At 35.8% G+C, this 26,751-nt stretch overlaps 1 protein-coding gene across 6 annotated transcripts in view; it reads right to left on the bottom strand.

Annotated features, from left to right (window-relative positions):
- The window catches only part of LOC135220483 (serine/threonine-protein kinase NLK2-like), a 262,853-nt gene that overhangs the window by 24,184 nt on the left and 211,918 nt on the right, over window positions 1-26,751 (bottom strand). Inside the window, exons 10-11 of one of the 6 annotated variants that reach the window (XR_010315712.1) lie at window positions 22,379-22,476; window positions 10,617-10,680 (exon numbers count right to left, since the gene is read on the bottom strand). The exons of 1 other annotated variant lie outside the window; for it this stretch is intronic. Coding sequence is in view for 1 of the 5 variants with exons in the window: in XM_064257612.1 (XP_064113682.1) it covers window positions 22,458-22,476 (19 nt within the window). In the remaining 4 variants the exon portion in view is untranslated. Of the gene's footprint in view, window positions 1-5,582; window positions 9,208-10,616; window positions 10,681-21,489; window positions 22,477-26,751 lie in introns of those variants that run through there. 4 more of the 6 variants (XR_010315715.1, XR_010315713.1, XR_010315714.1 and 1 more) reach the window with 4 other exon arrangements.

Here is a 26,751-nt window from a genome sequence, read left to right as displayed (position 1 = left end):
CTACCTGGGTGCATCCATAAATTAATGCATTTTGGAAAGAAGGTGAACTCACAGAATTCCATTAAGGGATTCCTTTTGTCCTGTCACTGAACTAGTACTTTTGTGACTTACAACAAAAGAGAAAGGCACTTGTCATGAATTGAAGGTGATACCCCAGCTTCATCATATAGAGGGGAGCAGGCATCTACCCCCACAAGACCAGGTGGCCAAAGACAACCCACCAACAAGCATACCCAGGTATGCTTGCCTGCTAACTGGACACAAGATCCATAATTTTGCCCTGCCTGTTAAAAGGAAGTAGGTGGAATCTCCCACAGCAGAAGCACGGGAGAAACACACTGACCAGATAACTATTAAGTGTATTCTTAACAAAAGTCTGAGACATCCATTTGAGAACTTAGTAACCACGGTAGAGCTGTCTTTGGTAGCACCAGCCCATTGCAGGCGAGAACAAGAAAAACTTGAAAAGTTCCGATAGACAGGTTCTTGCACGTTTCTTGGAACTGTCTAAGCATAAGTCTTCAGTACTTACTCCTCAATGGTTAGGGTTTGCAAATCCAACTCCAGCCCAAGTCCTCCTCTCATTGGGAAAGGCACCAGTGAAAACCTTCAAACTGGTTCTTCATGACTTCTAGCAACTTTCTCCATCATTCTCAGTGTATTCTTAGCAAAAGTCTAAGATAACTTCAGTTGAGAACCTAATAACCACCTGTAGCCCAGTCTTCAGAAGGATTGGCCCCATGGCAAACAGAATAGAAAAAACTTAGGAATTGTGATAGACAGTGCTCGCAAGTAAATGTTTCATATATCTGTCTATACGTTAAGTTATTAGGCACTTACTCCTTAATGGTTAGGGCTCAAGGGGCCCAATTCCAGTTCAGTCCCGAGGCAGGGTGAAAAAACCTCAAACTGATCCTTCACAACTTCTAGCACCTACCTCCATTATCTCTTAGAACCCTGGCGCAAGGCTAGGGATCTTTAAGAATCTGAAGGGGAAGATAAGATGGTATCAGTGCCTGAGAGAGGGAATGGTGGTAGCCTTGATAAGACTAAGGAGTTCACCCCAGAGGTCCAAAGGATCCTGGACTGTTCACTGGCCCCACATTATTGCCAAAGGCACGACAAGCAACCTCTAATGTAGCAACCAAGATATTAGAACAGTTCCTTGGTAACATTCCCCATCCATTGCTTTCCCTCCCCTTTCTACCTAGCCATTGCTGGAGGAAGAAGGGCTGAGAATGTTTTCCTTCCCTTTCTGAAGGAAAAAAGAGAGGCTGTAATACTGGTCTGGTTTCTTCCATACCCAAGAACCAAGAACCCAGAGGCCTTATTGCATCCAAAGGTTGGCTAGAGAATAGATCAGAGTTGTCCAAACTGGGGTTCGCGTACACCTGGGGGTACGCAACATAGATCATGAGGGTACGTGAACAAACAAGGAACACACACACACAACAGAAACATCCCATTAGTGAACATCAGCCTCACATCTCACATTAAGTTGTGTAAGTAATTTTCAAGCATTTCGTTATTAAATCATCATCTTATTTGTGTAATAAATTTGAATTTATTGACCAAAACTCCTATAATGCACTTTTCATAATTAATATACTATTTGCATGATTATCCTAAATAAAACTGAGTTTGGTCAGCCATGGTGGGTGAGGGGGGGGGGTACGTAACAGTAGAGGGTAATACTAGAGGGTACAATAGGCGAAAATGTTTGGACAACACTGGAATAGAGAATGCAGAACTCCAACTCTCCTTTCCATTGATGACTATGTGCTATCTGTGGAATGGGTACCATGGAATCTAACAATGATCCAAGGTCCCTCTTCACTTTCCCTAAGAGGACTGAAATGTTTGACAGCAGATAGGGAGGAAAGAGAGAGAGACTTCCACTTTCTGCTACACCATGAGTGTCCACAGAAGATGAGATAAAAGCAGGGTGGCCACTATCTACAGGATACCAAAACTGTAAGGAATAACTTGGATCTTGCAAACATTGCTTAGCTACTGTTCTGAAGGAAAACCAAGTTATGGGTAACTATGGACTGGTTATCTCTATTGTCATTTCAAATTCTTGCATTTGAGTGGTTTGCATCAATGATGAAGTTCAAGAAAGGCAGACACACACACATACACTAGTGTGGTCTTCATTCAATTGTTCTTGACTTAACTGATATAAGCACTTGCCCTGGAAATGACATCCAGACACTATTTTTTGTCAATGATACCAAGAGAAACTTCATTCTGCACTGCCCAGAATTGTTCTTCAGTGAGATAACGTGCCCTTTCCAGTGGGCATTATAAGAGTTCTTCTGCATGGATACATTCTTGACTAGATATCAATGAACTGCTTTCCTATTACTGCTAAGCTTCCACATATGCCTGCTACTGACAACAGCTGACACTTGCTCCTGCTGCTATCAGCTCCCATGCAAACATGAGGGATTCCGCCATGAAATGGGGTCTCACAGAAAGTAAATACAGTCACGGCTAACGTAACATAATTGCTGAACCAAGTCTGTCCTGGCTTGCTACCCATGAACATCATGTATGAACCATGTTCAGATACAAATGAAAAATAACCTCCATGAATAAAAAAAAAAAGGTCACTTTAGAATTTCCATACTGGAAATGGGTTAACAGTGAATAAAATAAAAAGACAAAAAAATAAATATTAGTTACACTTTCTTCCTTACGGAGAAAAATTAGCAAAAAAATATCTATAAAATTGATCCCTCAAATATTTCTTGCATAAAGTAATGTACATGCAATGACATACATGAAGTTTCTCCCAAGACCATAAATATATTTAACACAAACTTTAAAAAACTGAAAAGAGCATAATACCATAAATGCAAACAGCTAACAACACTATATGACTATGACATTCATGACCAGTTTTGTACTTATGACTTAATTAAACAAAGTACACAGTTACACATTTTATTCAAATATAAAAAAATGCAGTATAGTTTACAGTAATATAAAAATTATGTATCAGTACGTATACACCACACATGATGTAAGGTTACATTTTAATCCTTAATTTACAAAATATAACACACTTAAGATTATACATAAATGTTTTAACATGAAGAAATCCTATCAGCATTTAGCAATAAACGAAAAGAGTTGAACTACAGTGAAACTTTCCCAATACAAAATGCTCCCAGATCCAGCATGTTCAATGCATCTATAATTAACAATTTTATTTCATCACAAATAAGCACTATTAAAAGAAAATTATGACTGAGTTTGGCATTCATCACCTTCATCGAAACACATTATCATTTATGAATTGAAAAATAATCAGCAAACCATAAACCAACTGAATGTCTACACAGTAGACAATGAAAATAGATTCCCACAATATAATACTACAACATTCAGTTTTCAGCAATGCACATCTTTTCAGCCTGAGATTCACTTTCATTTTTTTTTTTTACTTTAGTCTCATATGGCACTACATCAAATTTTCACAATCATTCAAAACTGGATCCTTTGACTGACCCAGTCAAAAAAAAAACAAATGTAACTTAGTGGTTTGTAATTAATAATTTGATGATTATCATAGCTGTCATTGAACTGTCAAGTGACTAAGGTAAATACAAATTTTCTAAGACATGACTAACTTTCTAATTAAACCCATCGCTTACATTAGCCCAAATTTATTGGTCTTTACAAAACCTAGATAATCCATTCTCCAGTACACAGATCATCTGCTGGCTGAAATGACAGCACCATAAATGTGTGCCTATAAACACCATGGGATACAGTTAAGCAAGTTGAAAGAAGTATCATAGTACAATACTAAGGTCCTGTCAACAATCAAGAAGTTGAAAGCCAAAGATAAATCTTCCTACAACTACTGCCATAGGTGAAGACTATCCCCAACTAGCTCACTAACCCACTTCATATGAAGAATATGGGATATGAAGTTGAAAGTATTGGTCTTGGCAATTGCTGTATATTCCATGAAAAGAATATATTTAGGATGGGACTGGTTCCTGTTACTAGCTCATCCACAAAAACTACTAAACAATGTAAAAGAAAATCACTGTGCATAGGTAAACTAGAAATAATACCACTGAACTTTTCGACAGGAAGGTACCTCATGAAACTTTTACTTGAAGTTGCAACAAAAATATCATCTGCTGGATACATATATAGAAGTGCAGCTTCCCTAGTTGACAGCACCAAGCTACACCTGCTATTCATTCTGTGTGACAATGCTGCTTCCCTTGTCAACAACATTATGAATAACCAAACCAGCCCTTAAGTTGCATGAAATCATACATGTGCAAAGTACCACAGGAGCAACAGCTGATCCTGCCATCACTCCCTATAGCCAGGAAATATGAAGCATGGCCATTAAAATACAATCAAGCATAAAACAAGAAATTGTAGGCGAGATCAGTTCTCTCATTATGACATGTTTCCTGCTAGAATTTGAGTTGCTACTTCGTCACAGGTAAATAAGATTTTTCAATGGGGGATTTTCACCAAAAACAAGCACCAACACCAAAATCCTGATTAAACTTGCCAGAGGCAGGAGGGAACTGATTGGGGGAACAGGGCACACAAGTGCCCTTTTCTATTCCAAACTTAACGGACAGCAGTACATTAAACAGAAGAAATTATAGGAGTCTAAGCCTAAAGAAAACAATGCACCTGTGAAATGGGCAAGAGCAGATTACAAAACCTGGGTAAGATGGAAGCACAAAGAGAATTCCATTGTATATAGTGCATTTAGTTTTCTATGATCACTGTGGTGTGGCTTGTACAGACATCGTACGTTGCCAATTTTCATGGTATAGTAATCATATTAGCTTCACAAAATCGACCGATATGGTTTCCATTTCTTGAAGTGCAGTGGTTTGTTTCAATCTTATTTCATATATTTTTGGTTAAAACCTCAGTTCATTAATAAAAATTAATATATGGCATATTTTTTTGCCAGGCATTGCCAGATCTGAGTTTAGGAGTCCTATGATTCACAACTGGCTTTAAAAAGGTCATGGTCAATATCATTAAAGGATACTCGATCTCGATCAGCTACTGTGCTAAGTATGGACAGCCCCAGTGACTCTTGTAAATGCCAGTTTCCAGAAATGTATAGGAATGTAGTAAATTCCAAAGGTCTTAATAGATTAATTTATGAATTTGTGGCTCAAGACCAAACACTGGAGCCAACAGGCCATTCAGCACTTCTATAATTATAGAAAATGAAGGAGTAAATAGAATTGGAAATGAAAAATAAAATAAATTAAAAAGGTAAGAAGCAAAACCTTTCCTGGACTCCCAAGGTCTAAAGCAAATCTTCCTAAGGAGGATTGTCTCTGCAGGAAGCATCTGAGGGGCCCCACCTACATGCCAGTAAATATGACAACTCTGCCCCTTTTCTACCTGGCCACACCAGAACAATCTTAGAAAAGTAAACGCACTAAAGGTTGAGATACAAAAATGGCCCTCAACTGAGCAACTCAATCAACAGAGAGAGAGAGAGAGAGAGAGAGAGAGAGAGAGAGAGAGAGAGGGAACGAGAGAGGAGAGAGAGAGACGAGAGAGATGAGAGAGAGAGAGAGAGAGAGAGAGAGAGAGAGAGACTATTGGTGATGGAACAATTATCTATCAAAGAGATGAGGATAGTGTCCTACATTGTATACAGCAGTTTAAATAAAAGGAGTAAGTTCAAGCAATACTTGTCATAATAGTATTAGTACATTTCTTATCCAGCATCCCAAATATGACTGTACTATTGTAAATCCCCTAGGATAGGCAACTTAAATCTGTGTTATGCCATCATTTATAGACAAGTATCTAGTACAGTCAAACCTCAGTTTTTGTATGCCTTTTTGTACGTTTCAGTTTTCTTAGACATTTTTCTATGAAATTTTGTCTCAGCTATCGTACATTTCCTTGGTTTTCATACACTCGGAAACATTTTATCCGGGGCCCAGCGTGTGACTGGGCCCAGTATCGAGTGCCCAAAGAAAGCATCCCATCTTTTTTCATAACCCCTTCTGTTTTTGTGTTTGTTGTTTTTGGGCTTTTCATGCTTTTTTATTAGAGTACAACTGCTAAATAAGCCTTCGTGAGGCCAAAGCAAGTTCCGAGTGCTAGCCCTCCTGTAAAAAAGGCAGGAAACACTATAGAATTTAAGAAAGAACTTATAGCAATGTGTTGGAGGATGTTGCATGCCAATCTCAGTGAGAAAATGCCTATAACAAGAGCTGCTGTTAGTGAATTTAAGGCCAGCAGAGGCTTGTTTGAAAAATTCAGAAAACGAATGGGCATATATAATGTGCATACTTCAGGGATTAAGGACATGTTTGCAAAGTGGAATGATGTAAAAAATTTTGTGGAGAATTATCATCCCAAACAAAGAAGTTGTAATCCAACGTGTCTAATGACAATGCCATTTTAATTTTAGGCAAATTCTAAAGAAACGCCAGAAACAAATGTCTCGAAACAGTTTTGTTGTGCAACAGGGGTCCAGTAACTCTCAAGTTGGTCCTAGTGCAAGTAAAAAACGAAGAGGGGAAGTAACCTCAGATAGTGCCAGTAAAAAAGGACTAGAAGTAAACCAAGATAGGTCCTTGATACCTGAAGTCCTTCAGAAAGGAGATTCCCCTTCCAAACAATAACCTATCCTACTCCCTCTCCCCTCCTGTCCGTTTTCCATATGCCAGCATGTGTTTTCCGTAAAGGTAAGAGTAATGTTAAGTCATTTATAATTATTTCTCATTGTTTTCTGTATGTAAAACTGTGTTTATTCCCTAAAAAATTATTTTTTAAATATTTTGGGGGGTCTGGAATGCATTAATTGTATTTACATTATTCCTTATGGCAATAACTGTTTCGGTTTTCGTACATTTCGGATTTCATGGGAGGTTCTGTAACGGATTATGTATGAAAACCAAGGTTCCCCTGTAATATGAATCCACATAATGTTTACAAAAGTGTGACAGCAAACTGCAATGTCCTCCAACAGACCTGATACAGTCTGACTGAGGTAGGTACCCATACACAGCACTAGAAAAATCCTATTTGTATGTATCAGACACAAAAAAAAATTATAAAGGAATTTTGCATGGTGTTTAAAACCAGCATTAAATCAACACAATCACTACTGGCATTAGCATCAATAACACTGCCTTGAGTTTTTACATTAACAAAGAATGATAAACATCTGGTAAAAGGGAAGTGACTTCATGTTACCTAACCAGTGTGTGAACGCTGGTGCTCTGCAAGGGGAATGGTTTATAATTATTCTAAAGGCTCTGGGACTGAGATAACGTAGGGAGATCATAGTTGAAAAAGATTTGATCAAAGATACACACAGGACACCTTTTAAAATGATTGTAACCCCTGTATTATCATCACCCTTGGAGAAGTAGAAACCACTACTTTGAGGAATCCTGAATAAAGATAAACATCTTGGAATGCTAATGACATCTACAAACAAGAGAATTATATAATTGTAATGGTAAAATAATAGATCTGAAACATGTGCTATTGATCCAACTATTTTAGTGGATACTGAAAGCTCCTGGAACTTTATATAACTTTAGAGGACCTATAAATTATGATTTTAATTAAAATGCTAAGAAATAGGGATCTAGAGAAACATGAAGTAACAGCCATGTTACCAATTCCCAATGTCTCAAAACATGACAGTCCAGTACGTGATCAGCTAATAAACTGCGTTAGGCTTTCCTAGAGTTCAGCCACATAACAGACTAACACCTGTTACAGATCTGTGCCAGGCCTTTGTTAGGTATCTGGAGGATGAAACACAAAAGGAGTAATATGGAGTGCAATTGGAAAATAACATTACGCGAGCAACTTAGCCGAGATATTTGGTTAAAGATGCAGAAAAATAAACCAATATTTTGAAAATATGATTTACATGTGCTGGGAACAGGAGAAGAGCACTTAAAATAGCAGATATGGATGTTACATGACAAAGGCTAATAAAGAATTATGGAGAATGGAAATAAAGAAAGACCCAAGTACATGAGAATTTAGGCAGAAAGTGCACAAGGCAGAAAAACCGGGAGTAAAAAGAATGATGAGACTGCAAAAATCTAATTATCTTGAAAGACAATTCTGTCAACAATTAACTGACAACAACAAGGGTCCAAAGAAAACTACCCTTTAGAATGCCACATCTATACTTGCTAAAAGCACAGTTGTTAACAACTGTGCTAAGAGATGATAATTCGACCTTAAAGTGAGATAGATGGGTATGATTACCAAAACCTATTTTGGTCGGAGCAAGATGTAACTGGAATTCTCTTTAAGAAGTAATGACAAGCCAACCTGGTCAAACAATTTGGGAAATAACAAGCAGGACAAGAGAGCACCAATGTAAAACGATGTGTAGAAATGACCATCCTTAATGAACTAACTATTATAACTTTTATACCATAAGCCAACATCATTTTTACACTTTTTCCAGCAAACAGAGTAGACAAACACATTAATTTCTATAAACAATAAAACTATGATTTAACACTCGCAATTATGAGAATGGCCCTACATAATGAAATGGCAATCTAACGTACTAGATTATGGCTTATGAAAGTATGAATAAAATCCACACAATATTTTCTTATTTACCTTAATTATCACAATCCAGTAATTTTCCATTAAAGTCCTTGTAATTCCTACTAGTGTATGCAAATATTAAGTCATAAAGGATCCATTTAAAACAAAATATTCTATTTTTATAGAGGTACATACAACATAGAAAAATTTAAGTATATTAACCCAAACTCTCAAGCTGCAAAGCCACTTATCCAGAAGGTGTAAAATCCACACATGCAAAAACGCCATGAACACTTTACCTCTTTTACTAACTGTCACTAAACCAGTGGTTTTCAACCTTTTTCATACTGCGACCCCTTATGACCACCTAAATATGACCAATGACCCCCTAAACTTTTTGATTCAATAAAATGTAGGGTTACCATATTTTCACCAACCAAAGCTATTACAAAAGGAATCTCTATTCAATATTACAGGTCCCAAACCTATCTACACGTTTTTATTTATCCCTCCTTCCGAATCTGATTGATTGACATTTCTTCTTCTGATGGGTCACAAGTTTATATGAAAACATGATTTTTTTTTGCTGTTCATTTCTGCTTCCAAATCTGTTAGAGACATTTTTGCTCTGACGGGTCCAAAGTCTATCTGCAAACAAATTTTTTGCTGTTAATTTGCCATATACTATACACACGTTCCCAATGAACAATGGAGCATTGTTGGGTGACTGACTGCTCGTCCTGAACATTCTGGGACATTTTTCTGACTAACCGGGATGCTTTCTCACACAAGCTAAACCTACAGCTTGTTTCTGTGACAAGTAGCAGAACATCACCCAGTGCGAACAATGGGTGATCGTCATGACCTGTCATTTAGGAATGGAAACTCGTACTGGCACAGCTGTCAGCTCGTCACCACAGCAGTCCAGTTGAAAAAAGCTAAAACATACCTTCGCTCAAGAATGATCTCATGATCCCCCAAAAAAAGGCTGGCGACCCCTCTGGGGGTTACGACCTCCAGGTTTTGAAAACCTCTGCATTAAACCAATCGATAACTAAGATTTGAATGGAATGAGACATTCTGCATTCTTTTGTGAGGTCCACAGCATTTGGATACTTCAAGAACTTAAGAGAAGTTCATTATTACTCAACTATCCTACTTCTAATACAAAAATGGTACATGATTTTCCTCGAGTTTTTCTTATTCCCTATCTTGAATTATAGCGAGCTGTTGACTTTTGATCCCTTAGGGAATTTACTTCCAAACTTAGGGAAAATATTTCCATGATGATAGTCTATACACTATTACTTTGTTAACATGCACAGATACAAGAAAAAAATACAAAGCATTACAAATTTAATCACAAAACCTGAACATTTATGAAACGTCAACAGAAGAGATCATGGTTGATATAAGGGGTGGTTCATCAGCTATACACCTATCTGCAATCCCAAATGCATAGCTCAATGGTTGAGTTATACTATTCTTTTAATAAACTGTACCCTTTTAATATTTCCTCAAATAACCACACTAAAGTAAAATCCCAGCAAAAACACATTGTGTGTCTGTGTACTGAAAATAGACACTAGGTAAAAAAAAAAAAAAAAAAAAAAAAAATTATCCCACAAGTTGATTCTTTTTTTTTACGTCATGGATAAGATGAGAATTAACAACTCCCTTTAGTAGAACTGTAAACTTGACTATACTCTGTTTTTTCCCATCTGTCCATCCGCCTGTGGTGTTTGCGCATAGTAACACTGTGTCCCGGGCTTTAAATAATATCCTATTTCAAATATTAACGGTGTAATGCGCACACAGTAAATTATTAAAAGACTTTTCAGTTGCATATGTACACCCAGATATCCTTTTATTTACCTAAAACTTACACATAGCGTAACTATCTAAAGCCCGTGATGCAGTGTTACCATGCGCTACCACCACATCCGGATGGACAGATGTAAAAAAACAAGAGTACAGTAGTTAGCATTCAAATCTGAACAGATACATCGAAGTAAGTATACATAGCAAAGCACGATAAAGAAGTTTACAATACTCACTGATAAAAAAGATCTCACGTCTGGCAATGAAACGTGGCGTTGGGTGCCTCTGGACTACAACTCGCTGAAACAAGAATCAACTTTTGGTATAATTTCATATTCAAGCTATTCATTTTCCTGTCATTCTTTCTGGGCTCTTACAAATCGTTCTCAACCCCAAAAAATAAGTCCAGGTCTACAGTCATTATTTGCTCCTATATATGAAGGATAAGGTTTCTTATTTTTCTGTCAATTTTCCTGGGCAGTTGTCAAAAATTGTGACTCTTTATCCCAGTGAACGCTATAATAATAACCTATCACAGATATCACATTTGCCTCTATAACAAAAACATAAAAAAATGACTGGATTCCCCTTTCCATGTGGTACAAATAGAATAAGAATTTAATGAAAATATAAGATATCATCAGGAGTCAACTTTAAAAGTCAAATACACAGTATCATAGGTTCCATAACTGAGAACACACCTAAACATAATCCTTATATAATTTCTTTTTCCTTGCTATGAGATCCCTATCTATGAGCTGAAATTGCATTTCATTGCATAAATCCCACAAGTGAACATAAGTAGGAAATATCAGCCTAAAATAAAAAGCTTCAGGTAGTATACAAGTCAGCAGAACAGGTGTAATGAGGATTTGGACAATTTTACAAAAATTAAATCATCATCCTTTATGAATGTAAAATAGCACAGGGTTATTATCTAATGTAATGAGGACTTTGAGCTAATCTCTTACGAGTGTTAAACTCAAATCTTTTCCATGTGACTTAAGAAGTAGTCTAGTTACTGGACGAAAATTTTGATAGCAGTTTAAACACAGGAAATCAAATAAAGAAAAGATGGTTTTTAGAAAAGCCTTAATGAAAGGGGTATCATTAAATAGAACTTCTGTAACTACAGTATACTAATATAAAATTAGCATGGATGTTGTGCATGTTTAAAATTATGGGAGAGGTAGAATTCTCTTTTGACGAGTCATTATTAACAGTTTTACTGAATTTACATTTATCAACATTGCCAAGTTAATCTTTAAATTTCTCATAGGGCTTGCTAAAATGGTTTGATTTAGCTCCTAAGGAGAACCATGAAATCCCACAAGTGTTTACGAGACATTGCTACAAATTTAATTTCCCAAGAAGGCAACCATTTCAGAGCATCCTCATTAATTCTTTAATTATACATGTTCAAACTTATATTGATAAGTGCACCATTTTTTCTTTCCCTAACATATTCCTACAAGCCACAAATAGGTACTGTGATCTTTCTATACAAAAGTTTACACACAAAAAGAAAATAATACTTTCATACCAACTTCTAAATGGCACAAGTAAGAAATACAGGTAAAACTCCAAAAGCTGATTCTTTAGTTTGATGGTATTCATCAGTTTTATACATAATTGTATAAGTGAACCAACATACAAAAGCACTCTTGAACACATGAATTCAGTCCAGTGGCAAAGATCACATACTGTATACATGAAAAATGTGTTGGGTGCTTTTGCAAAATGCAGTAACACTGCATAAATCTTCAAATCTAAGATGTCTGGCATGCCAAGAGGATTAATACCAGAGTATCATGGACACAACACTACTAGAAGCCAAAAACCTATGCGTGTGTTTATGTGTTTTTAGCTTCAACAAAATCTTACATATACACAAGCACTAGGTTTACATAATGTGTCTGATAGTAATTTTTTGAAAGCTACATAAAATTAAGTGAAAACATTAAATATACATTTTGGTGCTGCATATTAACAATAATAGTACTCACAAACATATTTTCCTACTTTCTTGTATAAGTCTACACATACTCACCCACATTTTTACTCCAGGACTAAGAAGTGTTGACAATCACAGCAGGAGATTTTGAAGCAGCATATTTTCGCCACAGTTATTGCAGGTACGTACAATAATTAAAAACTATTCTGAAGGTAGAATGATGTTTTGATTTCTTACTCTTCCTCAATTTTTCATTCAAATGAACTTCATATGTTCTGATATAATTTTATTTTCAACTTTCATTTGGAACTACTTCAATTTGTAAATTTCACTTTCACTGTACTACACTGAGAACTAGTACTATGCAGGGGAAAATTACACACTCAAGAACTAATCAAGAACACATGTCAGGAACACACTTTGGGCATTAAATTCAGTTCTACCTTTGTCGCCTGCAGTACTCATGAGAACTGAAAGATGCTTTCTCAAACTCGGGGATTAATACCTGAAGAACGACACTTCTCAATCAAAGCTTCACAGCCATAATTACTAATGCAGAGGAAAGAAAGGACACTATTTAAACACCTTTGACAGACTTCTATTCCAACAAAGAAACATTTTCCTTAATTCTACATCTGTGAAGTGCAAGTGATTCCTGAGAGCAATCAGAATTTTCAAGGATATGATGCCACAAGAAAATATTTCAGTGTCTTATTAGGAGCATTTCCATTAATGTTTCCCAATGGATATTTTGTTCACTTTATTACAGATCTTAGAGATTCATTTTCTGAATTACCTCAAGATGTATGATAGGTGACACACATAATGGCTAATACCTGTATGTATGAAAGTGTTTTGTATATATGGGAGAAACAATTTTCATGGACAACCTAGCAAAAATGTTTTTTCTGGTCTCAAAGATGATTCACTTCATAAATAGTATGTACAGTGGAACGTCGGTTTTCGTACGCCCTGGTTTTCGTACGATTTGGTTTTCGTAGACCTTTTCCAACAGTTTCGTCTCGGGTTTTGCACATATTCTCGGATTTTGTACACTCGGAAACGCTCCTTCCAAGGCCCATCGCATGACTAGGCCCCGTACAGGGCAACCAAACAAAGCATCCAGTGTTCTCTCGTGGCCCATTCTACTTTGTTGTTCGTTGTTTTTATGCTTTTTTTTTTATTAGAGTACAACTGCTAAATAAGCCATCATGGGGCCAAAGAAAGTTATGTAAAAAAAAAAAGGCGAGAAACACTATAGGATTTAAGAAAGAACTTGTAGCAAAGTGTTGGAGGATGTTGCATGCCAATCTCAGTGAGAGAATGCCTACAACCTACAAGCGCTACTGTTAGTTTTAAGGCCAGCAGAGGCTAGTTTGAAACATTCAGAAAACGAATGGGCATACATAATGTGCCTACTTCAGGGATTGAGGACATGTATGCAAAATGGAGTGATCTAAAAAATTTTGTGGAGAATTATCATCCCTACAAAGAAGTTGTAATCTGCGTCTCTAACATGTTTAATGATAATGCCGTGTTTAACTTTAGGCAAATTTTAAAGAAATGTCAGAAACAAATATCTCTGGATAGCTTTGTCGTGTGACAGGGGTCCAGTAACTCTCAAGCTGTTCCTAGTGCCGGTAAAAAACGAAGAGGGGAAGTAACCTCAGATAGTGCCAGTAAAAAATTACTGGAAGTAACCCAAGATATGTCCTTGATACCTGAAGTCCTTCTGAAGGGCGATTCCCCTTCCAAACCACCTTTCCTCCTCCCTCTCCCCTCCTCTCCGTCTTCCATACGCTAACAACGTGTTTTCCATAAAGGTAAGAGTGATGTTAAATGTTCATTTATTAATTTCATTAGTCATATATATTCATTTCTCATTATTTTCTGTTTGTAAAACTGTGCTTATTCCCTACAAAATGTATTTTTGTTAATAGTTTTGTGTGCCTGGAACGCATTAATTGTATTTACAATATTCTTTATGGGAATTATTGTTTTGGATTTTGTACCTTATGGACTTTGCGAGACGTTCTGGAACAGATTATGTATGAAAACTGAGGTTCTACTGTACCTTACTCATCATTTTTTTCAATGCCTACACTTAGAAAAGAGAGAGAGGAAATCTTGTTAAGAGCACACAGGAAGCAAATAGTTTTTAAACAAGAACACACTACAGAAGTGAATATAAACATACTTACTGCATATGACTCATTACACAGTACATATTCGGACTACTTGAATAAGAGCCTAACACATACTATATTGCTTTAATCAAATCTATGCACTATATCATTATTCATCTGCGAGTCTCACAATTACACTCAAATATGTTGTTACAAGTCCCAAGGGTAAAGTTCATGTACAGAGCTTATGAAAAAATGAGGTTGTTTAGTCACTAAAATTTTCTTTCATGCGTTCATAAGATTGTACACAGACAGTTGTGAGAGCCCATGAACACACTTTGGAATTATTAATATTTTCTCTTCTGAATATTTTGTTCAATTACGTACGTATTGTATCTGATCATCCTTAAGGCAGTCTTCAACTGCCTTGGGCTAGATGCTGGCCATAAAACCAATATTCAAAAATTTTTTTTTATCAAAATTATTTAAAGAACCCTTTACTTATCTCTTATCAACTTGTTATACAAACATAACTAACATTTAACTTCTTTGCTTGTCTTTCATATAGGCAATCTACTGTCTACTGAGAAAGGTTGCTTAGCAAACTAATGGCTTGACTTTTTGGTACATGTAAACATTGCAAATAAAAATAATAATAATAACGATGCCTGGAGGACAGAACAAGATCTTATGGAAGAGATAAAAGAAGAGTTCTTTTTCAAGTACAAGATACTGAAAAGTAACACGTCACCTAACAATTGGAATTACATTGGAAATCATGTTAAATGATTTAGCACTGGGAAAACGCACAATACAGGCAGTCCCCGGTTAACAGCAGGGGTTCCATTCCCAGCCGTGTGCTGCTAATTAAAAATCGCCGATAACAACACTAATAACCCGCTTAACGGCACTGTTAACTGGGGATTGGCACCGCTGCTGAGATTGGCACTGAAAATCCTATTACCAGTGTCACTAACCAAGTGCCATAAAACCGCATTGCTGTAACCAATGCCATCACTAAGCAGGGACTGCCTATATAGACACTACCCTACTTAAGAACATTCAACTTACGAACATTCTGAGGTAAGAACAAACATGATTATAAATTAAAATTGTTTGAAGTGCTCCTCCTTTATCACGAAGTTCAAAATTTGTTTTGTTCACCTATTCTGCTTAGTTACAATTTTAGTTGCTACCCAAGCTGTACAGCATATTAGCCCACTCAAACCCACCGCCCCAGACTCTTGTGCCCATGCTAGTGGTAAGACATTCTCTGTTGTGCCCTAAGATATTCCTTTGATTTTATCATGAAATATTTAGCCCCTCCTTTAAGTATCATGGCTAATAGTGAGCGTTAAGCAAGTGAAGATAGTGGTAGTGGTGAAAAGCAGCATGCTATCTCAATGGAAACTAAGGTACAAATACTAAAGAAATTAGAGTGGTGAAAAAATGGTGGATGTAGCACACCAGTATGATGTGAATCATTCAACTGTTGGCACAATCTTTAAAATGATTCTATACATAACTGTCTTTGGAGTGGATTGGCATGGATCAGTCACAGGACTCAAAAACTTCATTCGTTATTTGTGGCTAAATTCAAATTCCACATATCAACATGGCTCTTGAGTTCTGAGCATTCTCCGATTTTGTCTGGCTAACTGAGGAACCCACGAGCATTTCTGGTAATAGATTAGGCCTCATTCACAGATGTTCTAGCTGTTGTGAAGACGAAGGTCTGTGAATATATAGACACCTCTGATCCTTGCACCATTGAGATGGACATATGCCAATCAGTAAATCCCCAATTCCACTATTGGAAAAATGGTCTGGTTGAAATCTAAAGCTAACTGAGATTGCATTATTCAAGCTTGTCAAACACTTAATATTTCCTATGCTATATTAGATCTTGATCCTAAGAAGAAAGTAAATGAAATGTTGGATTTTTTAATTTGATATGTCCCTAGAAAGTTCATCAAATTTAGGGCAATGACAAGCCCTGGTTTGATGATACATGTAGATGAGCCTACCATGACAAACAGACCAAATTCAATGCATGGGACACCATTTATATTGTCTCTCACCAAGCTACCAATAGAACTTACCATAAAGCGAAGAGAAATTACAATAATTCCTTGAAGAGGAAACTCGAAGAAATTACTCAGCCTCATCTGTGGTGGACCAAATTGGCATCATCTATCTTTGGGTCATGCTCGTCTTCCATTCCACCACTACTAACAGATGGTGGTAGATTAGTTACTGACCCTACGGAAAAGGATGATTGCTTCATCAAGCTCTTGAAGCTAAGCAATCGGCTGAGTATGTCCCTCTCCCTGATGTTTGTCATCCTGAGCCACTTGAATTTGCATTTAACTCCAGGGATGTTAAGAAAAATCTGGATAATCTTGATAGCTGGGGTTGAGAAGACCCTGATAGTTTCTTCCTTTTGTTCTTTAAAAAAAAGTTTCAAGACTGTTGTTTCCCAGGTTTAGTAGATTCTATAGATTTTTATGTTGAACTAGCAAACCATTCAAGATACAAACGGTAGTTCGGAACGTAAATCGTTTGTATGTAGGGTGTTGTCTATACAACTAAGGAAACTGAAGAAATACGGGGTGCTGATAAGACTGATACTGATAACAAAAGAAGGTAGCATGAAAAGGGCCAATAAGATGCTCCAGAAAATAATGATTACTGGAAAAGATGAAAATGCAGACCATATAAAAGAACTCATTCCAAGTCTAACTCTCAAAGGAGAATCCAACATTAAAACATGTTTTGATAATAAAGATGCTTGGGTTAGCAATGTTGGAAGCCTAGAGAACCAATCAATCAATCAGGTTGCTCCCTAATGGATACAGTATCCTTTTAAATTTGAATTCATTTAAACTCACAGACAATAGGCTGATAGACACAGTGATTTTTGGAATATGTACTGCCCTAACTTTGTAAAACACGGAAAAAAATTAATGGAATATGTGCAAACTAACCTTGTAAAACATGGAAAAAACTAATACCATCTCTAATTCTCCCATACAAAGTAATAAAGCCAATGGTAAAACATAACTATCTTATCCCAACTGTCCTAAAACATAATCTGATGATTACACATTAACACAGTTTATTTTCATTTAAAGCAGTTAACATACGGAGATCTATTTCCTGGTGAAGAAGCTACACTGTAGTGTATTCTATATTTTACATTTAATGTGTTGAAAGACATTTCTTTACTTTACTGTAACACCAAATTCTTTACTATGGCACAGTTAATGTACCTTGAAATAAGGGTGCCAATTACATGTGAAACATGTGAAAATGGTATAAAGACAAACATGTCCATATTCTATTTGTTAACTCTAGCAGTGGTTCAAACCAATTTCCGACTTAACTGCAACGGCACAGTCAACTTTTGAATACACACGTAAAGGTCTATGCACACTGCTGGGTGAAGGTGAACTGGCATTACAGTACCATATGTGAAAGTAACTTCCACAAGGACAAATAGCTATTCCAACAAAATTCAACTCCTTATATCAAGCTTTAAATGGCAACCAGCTATGCCAGGAGAGCAGCATTCATATAATATAATGGCTTGCATCCTAACATGAACAATTAGTTTTCTCAACTGGAAACAAGAAAGAAATGTGAATTCAGTAAACAGATAGTTCAAAACATAGAAAAAGCATAGCTTGAAGTGACAACCTTTCACATAGTCAGAAGTGACCATGTTTCTGAGATATTGTGGTATTCACAGGATACGAGTAAAATCACCAAAGGCCGATTGTTTTAAAGACAGTCTGTAAAGGCAGACTGAGGCTTTAAAAAAACCTTGGAACTATATAACATAGCTGAAAGCACTAAAATCACAACTAAAGTACATTGTTAGAAAAAAAATCCAAAGCAATGAGGGGAAAACAAAGACAATTATAGTTCTTAAAATGACTTGGTAAGATCTCTCGCCACTTTCAAATGTTCATTAGCAGGGGTAAGATCCCACATGACACATTGAAATGAATGTTCACCTAAACCAATGATATTTTTAGCAAGAATTCATAAAAGATTTAACGTCGGCTACAGAAACCCACAAATGAAAACAAATATGAAAAAAATTTGAGATAAAAGCCAATTATTCCAATATTTCTAATACCAAGAGGGTAACACAGATTTTTAATTTATAAAATAGATAGCAAACAGTAGAAGGCACATTCAGTACGTATTCTAAATGATAGAAATATGACAAACAAGCATTAACACACAACAAAGCTTATAAGAAAAATTTACTTTCAATTATGAAATCAATGTTTGCACGGAGTAAATATGCATGCAGGTTATTGTGTGTGTGTGTGTGTGTGTGTGTATATGTTTTATATATATATATATATATATATATATATATATATATATATATATATATATATATATATATATATATATTATATACATTATATATATATATATATATATATATATATATATATATATATATATATATATATATAATGTCAATCTTTTTGCCTCAAAACCAACAGTGGTAGTGCTGATTTGGATTTCATGTACATCTAAAAATGATCATTTTTCTCACTGGAGCCTCATCACCTAACCAACTAAGCTAGCACCTAACCAATTGCTACATCATGGTAGCTGTTCACTTTGTTTGGTTTTTTATTGTCAGCCCTCCACAGGGATGATTCCCTCCCTGGCAGGTCCTTGTATGTTTTCAAAATAAGTTGCTTCTTATTTTCTTTAATTATCTTTTAGCGTACTCTCATCAGTATCGTGGCTTCTGCAGAATAGAAGCGTCTTTAGTTCTATTTTAAATTTGCTTTCTTCTTGTATGATATTCATTTCGGGCAGTATTTTGTTGTAAAGTCTTGGTGCGCAATGTTCAAATGCTCTCTCACCTGACTTACAATTTGTCCTTGGTTCAAATGGCCTATATGGTTCACGTGCATTCAAAACTTTCAAAAGTTCTATACTGTTTTGGAAGGATTAATCCTGGAAAATTAATAATTTTGTTGGATTCACATATACAAGACAAATACAGTGCTCATTCCAGGCCAGCTAAGAAATGAAGATTTTCCAGAAATATTCTCTTGAACTAATTCAAAATGCAGCCTTATGTCAGCCCATAACTTATATTAAGATGTTCACTTGATTATGATTATTAATAAAGCCTTCCACTGACTTAATCTACCCTTAACAGCGTTCCATATATACTGCATGATTCCAACACTTTACCTTCATATACAGTACTGTATTTTAAGACTAAACAACCCTCCCTTGTCATTATCAAGATCCTCTTTCAATTTGCTACACTATTTTCTAACATTTCTCGGATTGCTGTGCCAGCAAGTTCCACAAGTACAATATTCCTTATTCTTATGCAGTCTTGTAACACTCACTTAAAACTAAATTCTTATATTTTAAATCTGGCTATCCTTTCTTTTCCTCCTCCCTGATTGCCAAATCCCTCTTTTATGTGGAAATTTTCTGTTATCTTCAAAACTAGGCTTCAACTCTCTTCTCCTTTCCTCTTCAAGGAATATAATAGACAAGATAGTACAGTCTTAATTTAATCAGTAATTAACTAATATCTTTGTTTCACAATCATCAGCAGTTATGTTCAAATTTTCAATACTTGTCATTAAAGCATTAAATATATTTCCTATTATTCCTCCAATCTTCTCGTAGGAAGTAGTGTAATGGCTGCATTCTACTTTTTCCTTCATTTTTTGTTGTTGAAACTATGGAATTTATTACATTCTTCATGATACTCCTTTAGACATATGTAGTTCATCGTATACAGTAAAATATCTCTTTTCAACTGTGTTTTTAGTTTTCCAATGCAACTTATCCCCTTACTTTCCAGTATTACTGCTAGAAACCATTTAGATTTAGATTTTCCTTACTGCTTTGAAGCTATGAAGGAATTTAAAACGATTTTGATAATCTACAGATATTTAACATGTATGAGGTGATATTGCTAAACTGGGTTCAAACATTAAAAACTATTCATATAACCTATGATCTGGCTGGGGAGTGACTACAGATTTATTATCAGAAACATTACCATTTTCCCCCACACTCATACAAACGTTTGATAATTTACCAAGGAAAACTTTAGATCAATTTTGCCGTCTCAGTATAAAGTTTCAATACAGTAACCTCTGTCTATTTTCAGTGTTAACAATGTTGGCAGTCAAAGCTAGTTTTAGATATAAAATAATCAGCCAATCAATTCTGAATACTGTAATTCAATACTCTTTCATGTTCAATAGTCCTTCATTGTTGCTTCTTCCAAACTTGCGAAACTACATCACACAACTTCATTAATATTCTTTGAGCTTTCTTTCTATAACACTAAAATTATGGTTAAAATAATTTTGTAACTGTAGCGATTAAATTCCACTTATTACTAGTACTATTCCATTAGGGTTTACTAACAGTTATGTACCTAACAAGGTGCATGTCAGGTTCTTTGCAGATCCCTTCTGACATCCAGTTTCACTGGCTTGCCTTCATTTATCATCCTCATCACTTGATCTCTTCCCACCTACCTGCCCCCTTTTCTGGCTTTGTCTTGCTCCAATTTTCATGCCTTATTTATGATGAAAATCTTTGGTCCAGTACTATATGAGCCTTGGAATGTGACACAGGGGTCTCATTAACTACTTAATCCTAGCAAATTGCAGTCTTATGCAATTCTTTTTTCTTACAAGAAAGAGAGAGAGAGAGAAATTGGCAAAAAGATTATTTTTATATCATTGAAATGAATTCCTTTCTACAAATGAGAAACCAAAAAGAACTTAGGATAAAAACTAGATAAAAACTAGAAGAATGCTAAAATAAAACTGGCAAGTGCCCCAGTTAGTCTGGTAAAGCAAGGTTTTGCTCGCTCATGCAATCATACACACAAAAATTTCCACGAACAATAGAATCTATCTACAGTCATACCACACAAAAGTAATAAACGACTATATTCCAATACCCTCTCCAGTGTGCAAAGAAGGACACACCAATAAGACTGAAATACAGTGGTTTATGCTTTTATTTCCATCATGGGCCCTTCAACAAATCACGTTTAGCAACGTGACTAAGTTTTTCATGGATCAAACATTTATACATTCTGCATTCAAGAATAAACACATACTAAATGATTAAGCCCACAAAAGAAATTTTAAGTACAGTACTTTTCAAGATTTTAATGAATTTCCTTTATATACATAAACATGTAAACACTGCATGTACATATATATGTTGTACAAAAATTTATGTAAAAGTATAAAAACATAAAAAAATACAAATGTAAAAATGTAGATAATCAGGCATTCTTGAAAATGTGACTACTTTTAAATGTGCTAATTAAAAAACAACAGCTACTACAAATTTTAAAAAAATTCAAGATACTTAACTTTTTTTGTTTCATATTACATGGAAAAAATACCATGACGTAATGTCTAATGAGAAATTTATAAAACATCTACTTCCATTTCAAAATGAAGTCTTAACTATCAGTAACTGACATATGAACAAGCATCAAGTTAATAACTGTCTAACTCGAAACAAAATTATATATAAAAAAAAAAAAAAAAGTTTCGTAAGTTATAAATGTAAATGCCATCAACACTAAAAATATGGATTTATATACAATTATCTAATATGAGATCTGAATAACAGAACTCACAATATATGAGCAAATACAATCTATTAGTTTTTATACGACATGATGAAACAACATACAATATGCAAATCATTTACTCTAATTTAAAGGGTTCGTTAAATCATACTGCGTCTCAAGTTGATACTGACAGCTGCATACATCGATTTACAGCTTCAACTATTTCTCAATTTGGACATGCCTTGTTTATAAAAAGAATTAAGTTTCACTTTCCAAAGCACACAAGTTTACCAAGTACTGTACCAATTATTTTTTTTCAATTTCAGCTTGCATTTCTTCATTCCCTCCTTATGAAACACCAGATAAGCCCTCTTCTGATCTTCTACTGCTCATACACCTTGCTGAGGGGCAGATTGATCAACTATATTAGGGTTTCGGATAGGAAAAGAGATTCTAAAAGTCAAGAAAGATTAAAAAGTTAGAAACAAGGTACTGTATCAATGGTTTTATATATAAAGCACTAGAACAAAATATAAACCACTGTCACACCTATACGTAGTTCCAGCAATAGTTCTGTGCACTTTTGATAAAATATTTATATATATATATACATTCTCATACATTATAGCACGTGTATTTAATGTTCCACATGAAATATCATTAGTGATAATTCTTACTACACAGTCTCTCAATATTTGTTACAATAAAATGCTACTATGTTGCTGTGAAAAGAATCTGACCAGTAATTCACACCACCCAATATATTCCACTATAACCTGCTTGTTATCTACCAGAAACAAAAGAACAGTCAATGCAAAGTTTAACAAATAAAGAAGAAAGAAAACAAAATTCTTTGTCATATGTGAGGTAGCGCACACAAGCTGTACTCTTAACATTCTTTGGCATTTGTGCAACAGAAGATGGTTCTGCAACCACTGATACCAAAGTTTACACTAAATAAAAAGGCCTTCTTTAAAAGCAGATTATGAGAGGCTCCAGTCCTAGTTTTAGTTAAGCTTCCAGCCCTTTCTATCTTCAAAAACAAAATCAAGCACATTCAGAATTAAAAATCTATTTATTTGCCATGAAAGAGGGTACCAATCACAGACCCATCAAGAGTATCAAAATTTCAATAATAATGAGGCAATGCAGCATAATCAACAAAGCAAAAAGTGTGGATATCAAGATAATCTGGCTCTTTTTATTGGATAACTACATCATAAATGCTGCTGATGATCTAAACACAAAAACAAGCCATTGCAATGATGCAAGGCATACCTTTCCTTTATTTAACTATACAGGCAGTCACTGGTTATGGGTGGGGGCTTCATTCCTGGCAGGGTGCTGATTACCGAAAATTGCCATTCGCCAATAACCAAAACTCAGGGATTTATGGCACTTCTGCCATAAAGTCTCAGTTAACGACACCTCCGTTAGGTATGTTATGATGCCATAACTCCATTAAGTGCCGATAACTGAAACCTGGTCCGTTATGGCACCATAAATCACTGATTGTATGGCGTTTACAGAGTCCACCGATAACCAGGGACTGACTGTACTACAGGTGCATTTTTCCATTGATAAGTTACAGTCATGAAAACTCAAAATCAACCTAATGAAGTTGACCTTATTTTCTGTTTTGTAGGTACATACTGTAATAACGTTCTGCACAGAACAGCAAAATAATGCCCTTGCAAAATTTGTTCATTTTAAACAAAAAATAACACAATGAGTTCTACCTTTCATCTTCAGGAATGCCACACGAATACAAAACCTACATGAACATGAAACAATGACTGTTACTGATTTGGAAGGAATTAAATTCCTCTGACCTTACATGAGCTTTTCCTTTCTTGAGGAGGTCAATTGTCTTACTTGATGTCCTCCTTATTTGGGATGAAAGCTGACCACTCAAACAAACAAAAGGTATTAGCACAATGGTTGTAATACGTACTTGCTTCACAATTGGCAGCAATTACCAAAACTGTCTGATCTGACACGAAAGTCTTGTTACAACTGACAACCTAGAACCTGAGGGCTTATTCAATGATTTAAAAAAAGGCACAGCATGACTGAAGACAGAGTCCCAGGAGACTGTGCCTTTTCCAGTTCAATTGCCGAGTCCAAACATTTCCTAGAAATGGGAAGCAAGGAACCTCGTACTGAGCTGTTTCTAAGGACAATGACACTGTCATCTGAGATCTGTCTGGGAAGAGGAGAACCCTCTCTCTCTCTTGTCAATAATAATGTTAAACCATTGGTTTGAAGACTGATAAGCTCGGAATGTAAGAGCCTTTCCTCCAAACACTAATAACTCTGAACATAGTTTTCTCATCTGGAGCTGCTAGACCCATCATCAGGAAATCTGTCTGTGCATTTAACCACAAAACTATCCACATGAATGGTAGTCACAGCCACTGAATCCAAAGCATTGAAGGCAAGACCTTCCTGTCAGTCTCTGGAGGGGCAGATCTTTAGTCAGCACACACTGATGACTAACTGGAGAAGATTGGAACATAATACAGTGTAAAAGCAGTGGGGGAAGGAGTCTATAGAACCTGCTAGAACAAGTCTGCAAACTTAGCTGTTCCCTTCCTCTAGCACATCATGAACCAACTGTGACCAAGGTAGACTTACCACTGGACATGCTTCCAATAGGCTATCCAAAGCCAACACTGCAAATGAATATGTATGGCTGTAGGCAGCCTACCCCACATTCATTACATTCAACAACAAATGAAAAAATCTCCTGAATATGTAGGTCTAGTCAACCATAGGGGGCTCTCAAATTGAAGAACCTTCAAAGAGTTCCTTAGAGTATGAGCTGATCCTTCTTCAGCTACAAAAAGATTGTTGCAGAAGGGGAAAACAAATGAGACAGACCTAGTGTTTGTCAAACAGCTCTCTTCCCAAGCACAAGGAGAACCATGAGACCAAACGTGAAAGAGATTGTAGATCTCTCTCATTCATGATTAGAATTTTCTGGAGTGTGAGGACAAGCCAAACAAGTCAGGAGAGCTGAGTCATCTCTTACCTGGCAACAGTAGGGCATGTGAGGAAGCCGTCACAGCCTTTAGTCAGGTACTTCTTGAATAGTATTTGAATGTTGCACTATGGTGCACTACTATTACCTCGCAACTCCCTTGAAGAGAGAAATGGGAGGTGGTGATGAGCCTCTATATGCATCTGTCTCGGGACAGGTCAAGCACTGTGTGCATAAAGAGCTGGATCCACTGAATGTGAACATGTACAGAGGAAAACACCTTCCACTTCAGTAGAATGGAACATGTATGCGAGCGATGCCTTCATAATGAAAGATGCAGACACTGTATAGACCTTCTTTTATGGCTACACTCATTGGAGATTAATCTGGTACATGACGTCCACTTGAAACTTCCTGTAAGCACGCTTGGTTTTCCCCTTTTTACTGTATCTGGATGAGGGAAAAGTGTCTTGAGAGGAGGGAGAGGAGGATAGAGAGGGAGAAGAAGTGTACAATGACAATGATGATAAAGATGATGATTATCTTGACCTCCTTTGTTTCCTCTTTTCATATTACAGTATGCTTGCTGTCCACAGACTGGAACTACTTGAAGAAAGTACTCACTAATTGGCTCATTGGGAGTAAGGTCAGCAGGAAAGATGACTTCAAATAACTGTTCACCATGATAAGTAGTGTTTTTCTTGAAATTTACCACCTTTATACTTTAACAAGATAATATTCTTTTGTTTTTTAATCTATACTACTAGCTACTGTAACTGACTATATACAATAAGTAAATCAAACAGAAATCTGATCAAATGTCAGTATCACAATAATGTGTATAATTGTAAGTTTGCACATAAAAATTAAACAAAAAAAACAGGAAAAGTTAAGACATAACAAAAGTATCAACATTACAATATAGAGATGCAAGTTAGCAAATAATTTGAAGGAAAAAAATTAATTGCTAATAATTATTACAGGAACACCTAACACATTATAGTATTATAAAGCATTCATGGAAAAGAGAAGCTAAGCTCCCAATGAGATGGGAGACTAAACAAGACAGATGAAGTTTCAAAACCGAAATAAAGTTCAGTGTAAACATTTGATGCAAAATTTTATTCCAATAAAAAGAAGTTTACTCATAGCTTTCGTGTTCGTCCTAACATTAACATCAAAACTGTACCCCATACAGTACAGTATTCAACACTTATTTTCTTGTGTAATTAGTTGCCCAGAACAGCAGCCCTTTGAATAAGTCCACTTTCTATTATTTTATTCCGTCAGCAAAGGCAATTTTCACCTACATCATTAAAACTTTCATAATAAATTTACTATCTATATATCTTTAGACATTAATTCATTATTTATGTAGATATGTAGACAGGCAGTCCACCGCTTTTCAATTATATTCATCAGAAATTATTTCCAGGTATACGACGCATGTTCCCAGTATTAAGCCGCCGATCTGATGGAAGAAATATGTCTCCAAAAAGGCAGAATAATCAATATTTGAAAGTTTTTTTTATGAAAAATGCAATAAAAATGCAGTTTACATAGTTTTTAATACACACATTAAAAATGAGGTTTTCTTAGGAATTTTGGCAATTTTCGATGATGTTCCGGCTTACGATGATTTTCTGCTTATGATGCATCTCAAGAATGGAGCTCCTATCATAAACTGGGGACT

The sequence above is a fragment of the Macrobrachium nipponense genome, chromosome 2 (genome assembly GCF_015104395.2).
Source record: "Macrobrachium nipponense isolate FS-2020 chromosome 2, ASM1510439v2, whole genome shotgun sequence".
NCBI lineage: Eukaryota > Metazoa > Arthropoda > Malacostraca > Decapoda > Palaemonidae > Macrobrachium > Macrobrachium nipponense.
The sequence above is the reverse complement of the archived record's forward strand: the minus strand, read 5'-3'. Positions and strand labels throughout refer to the sequence as shown.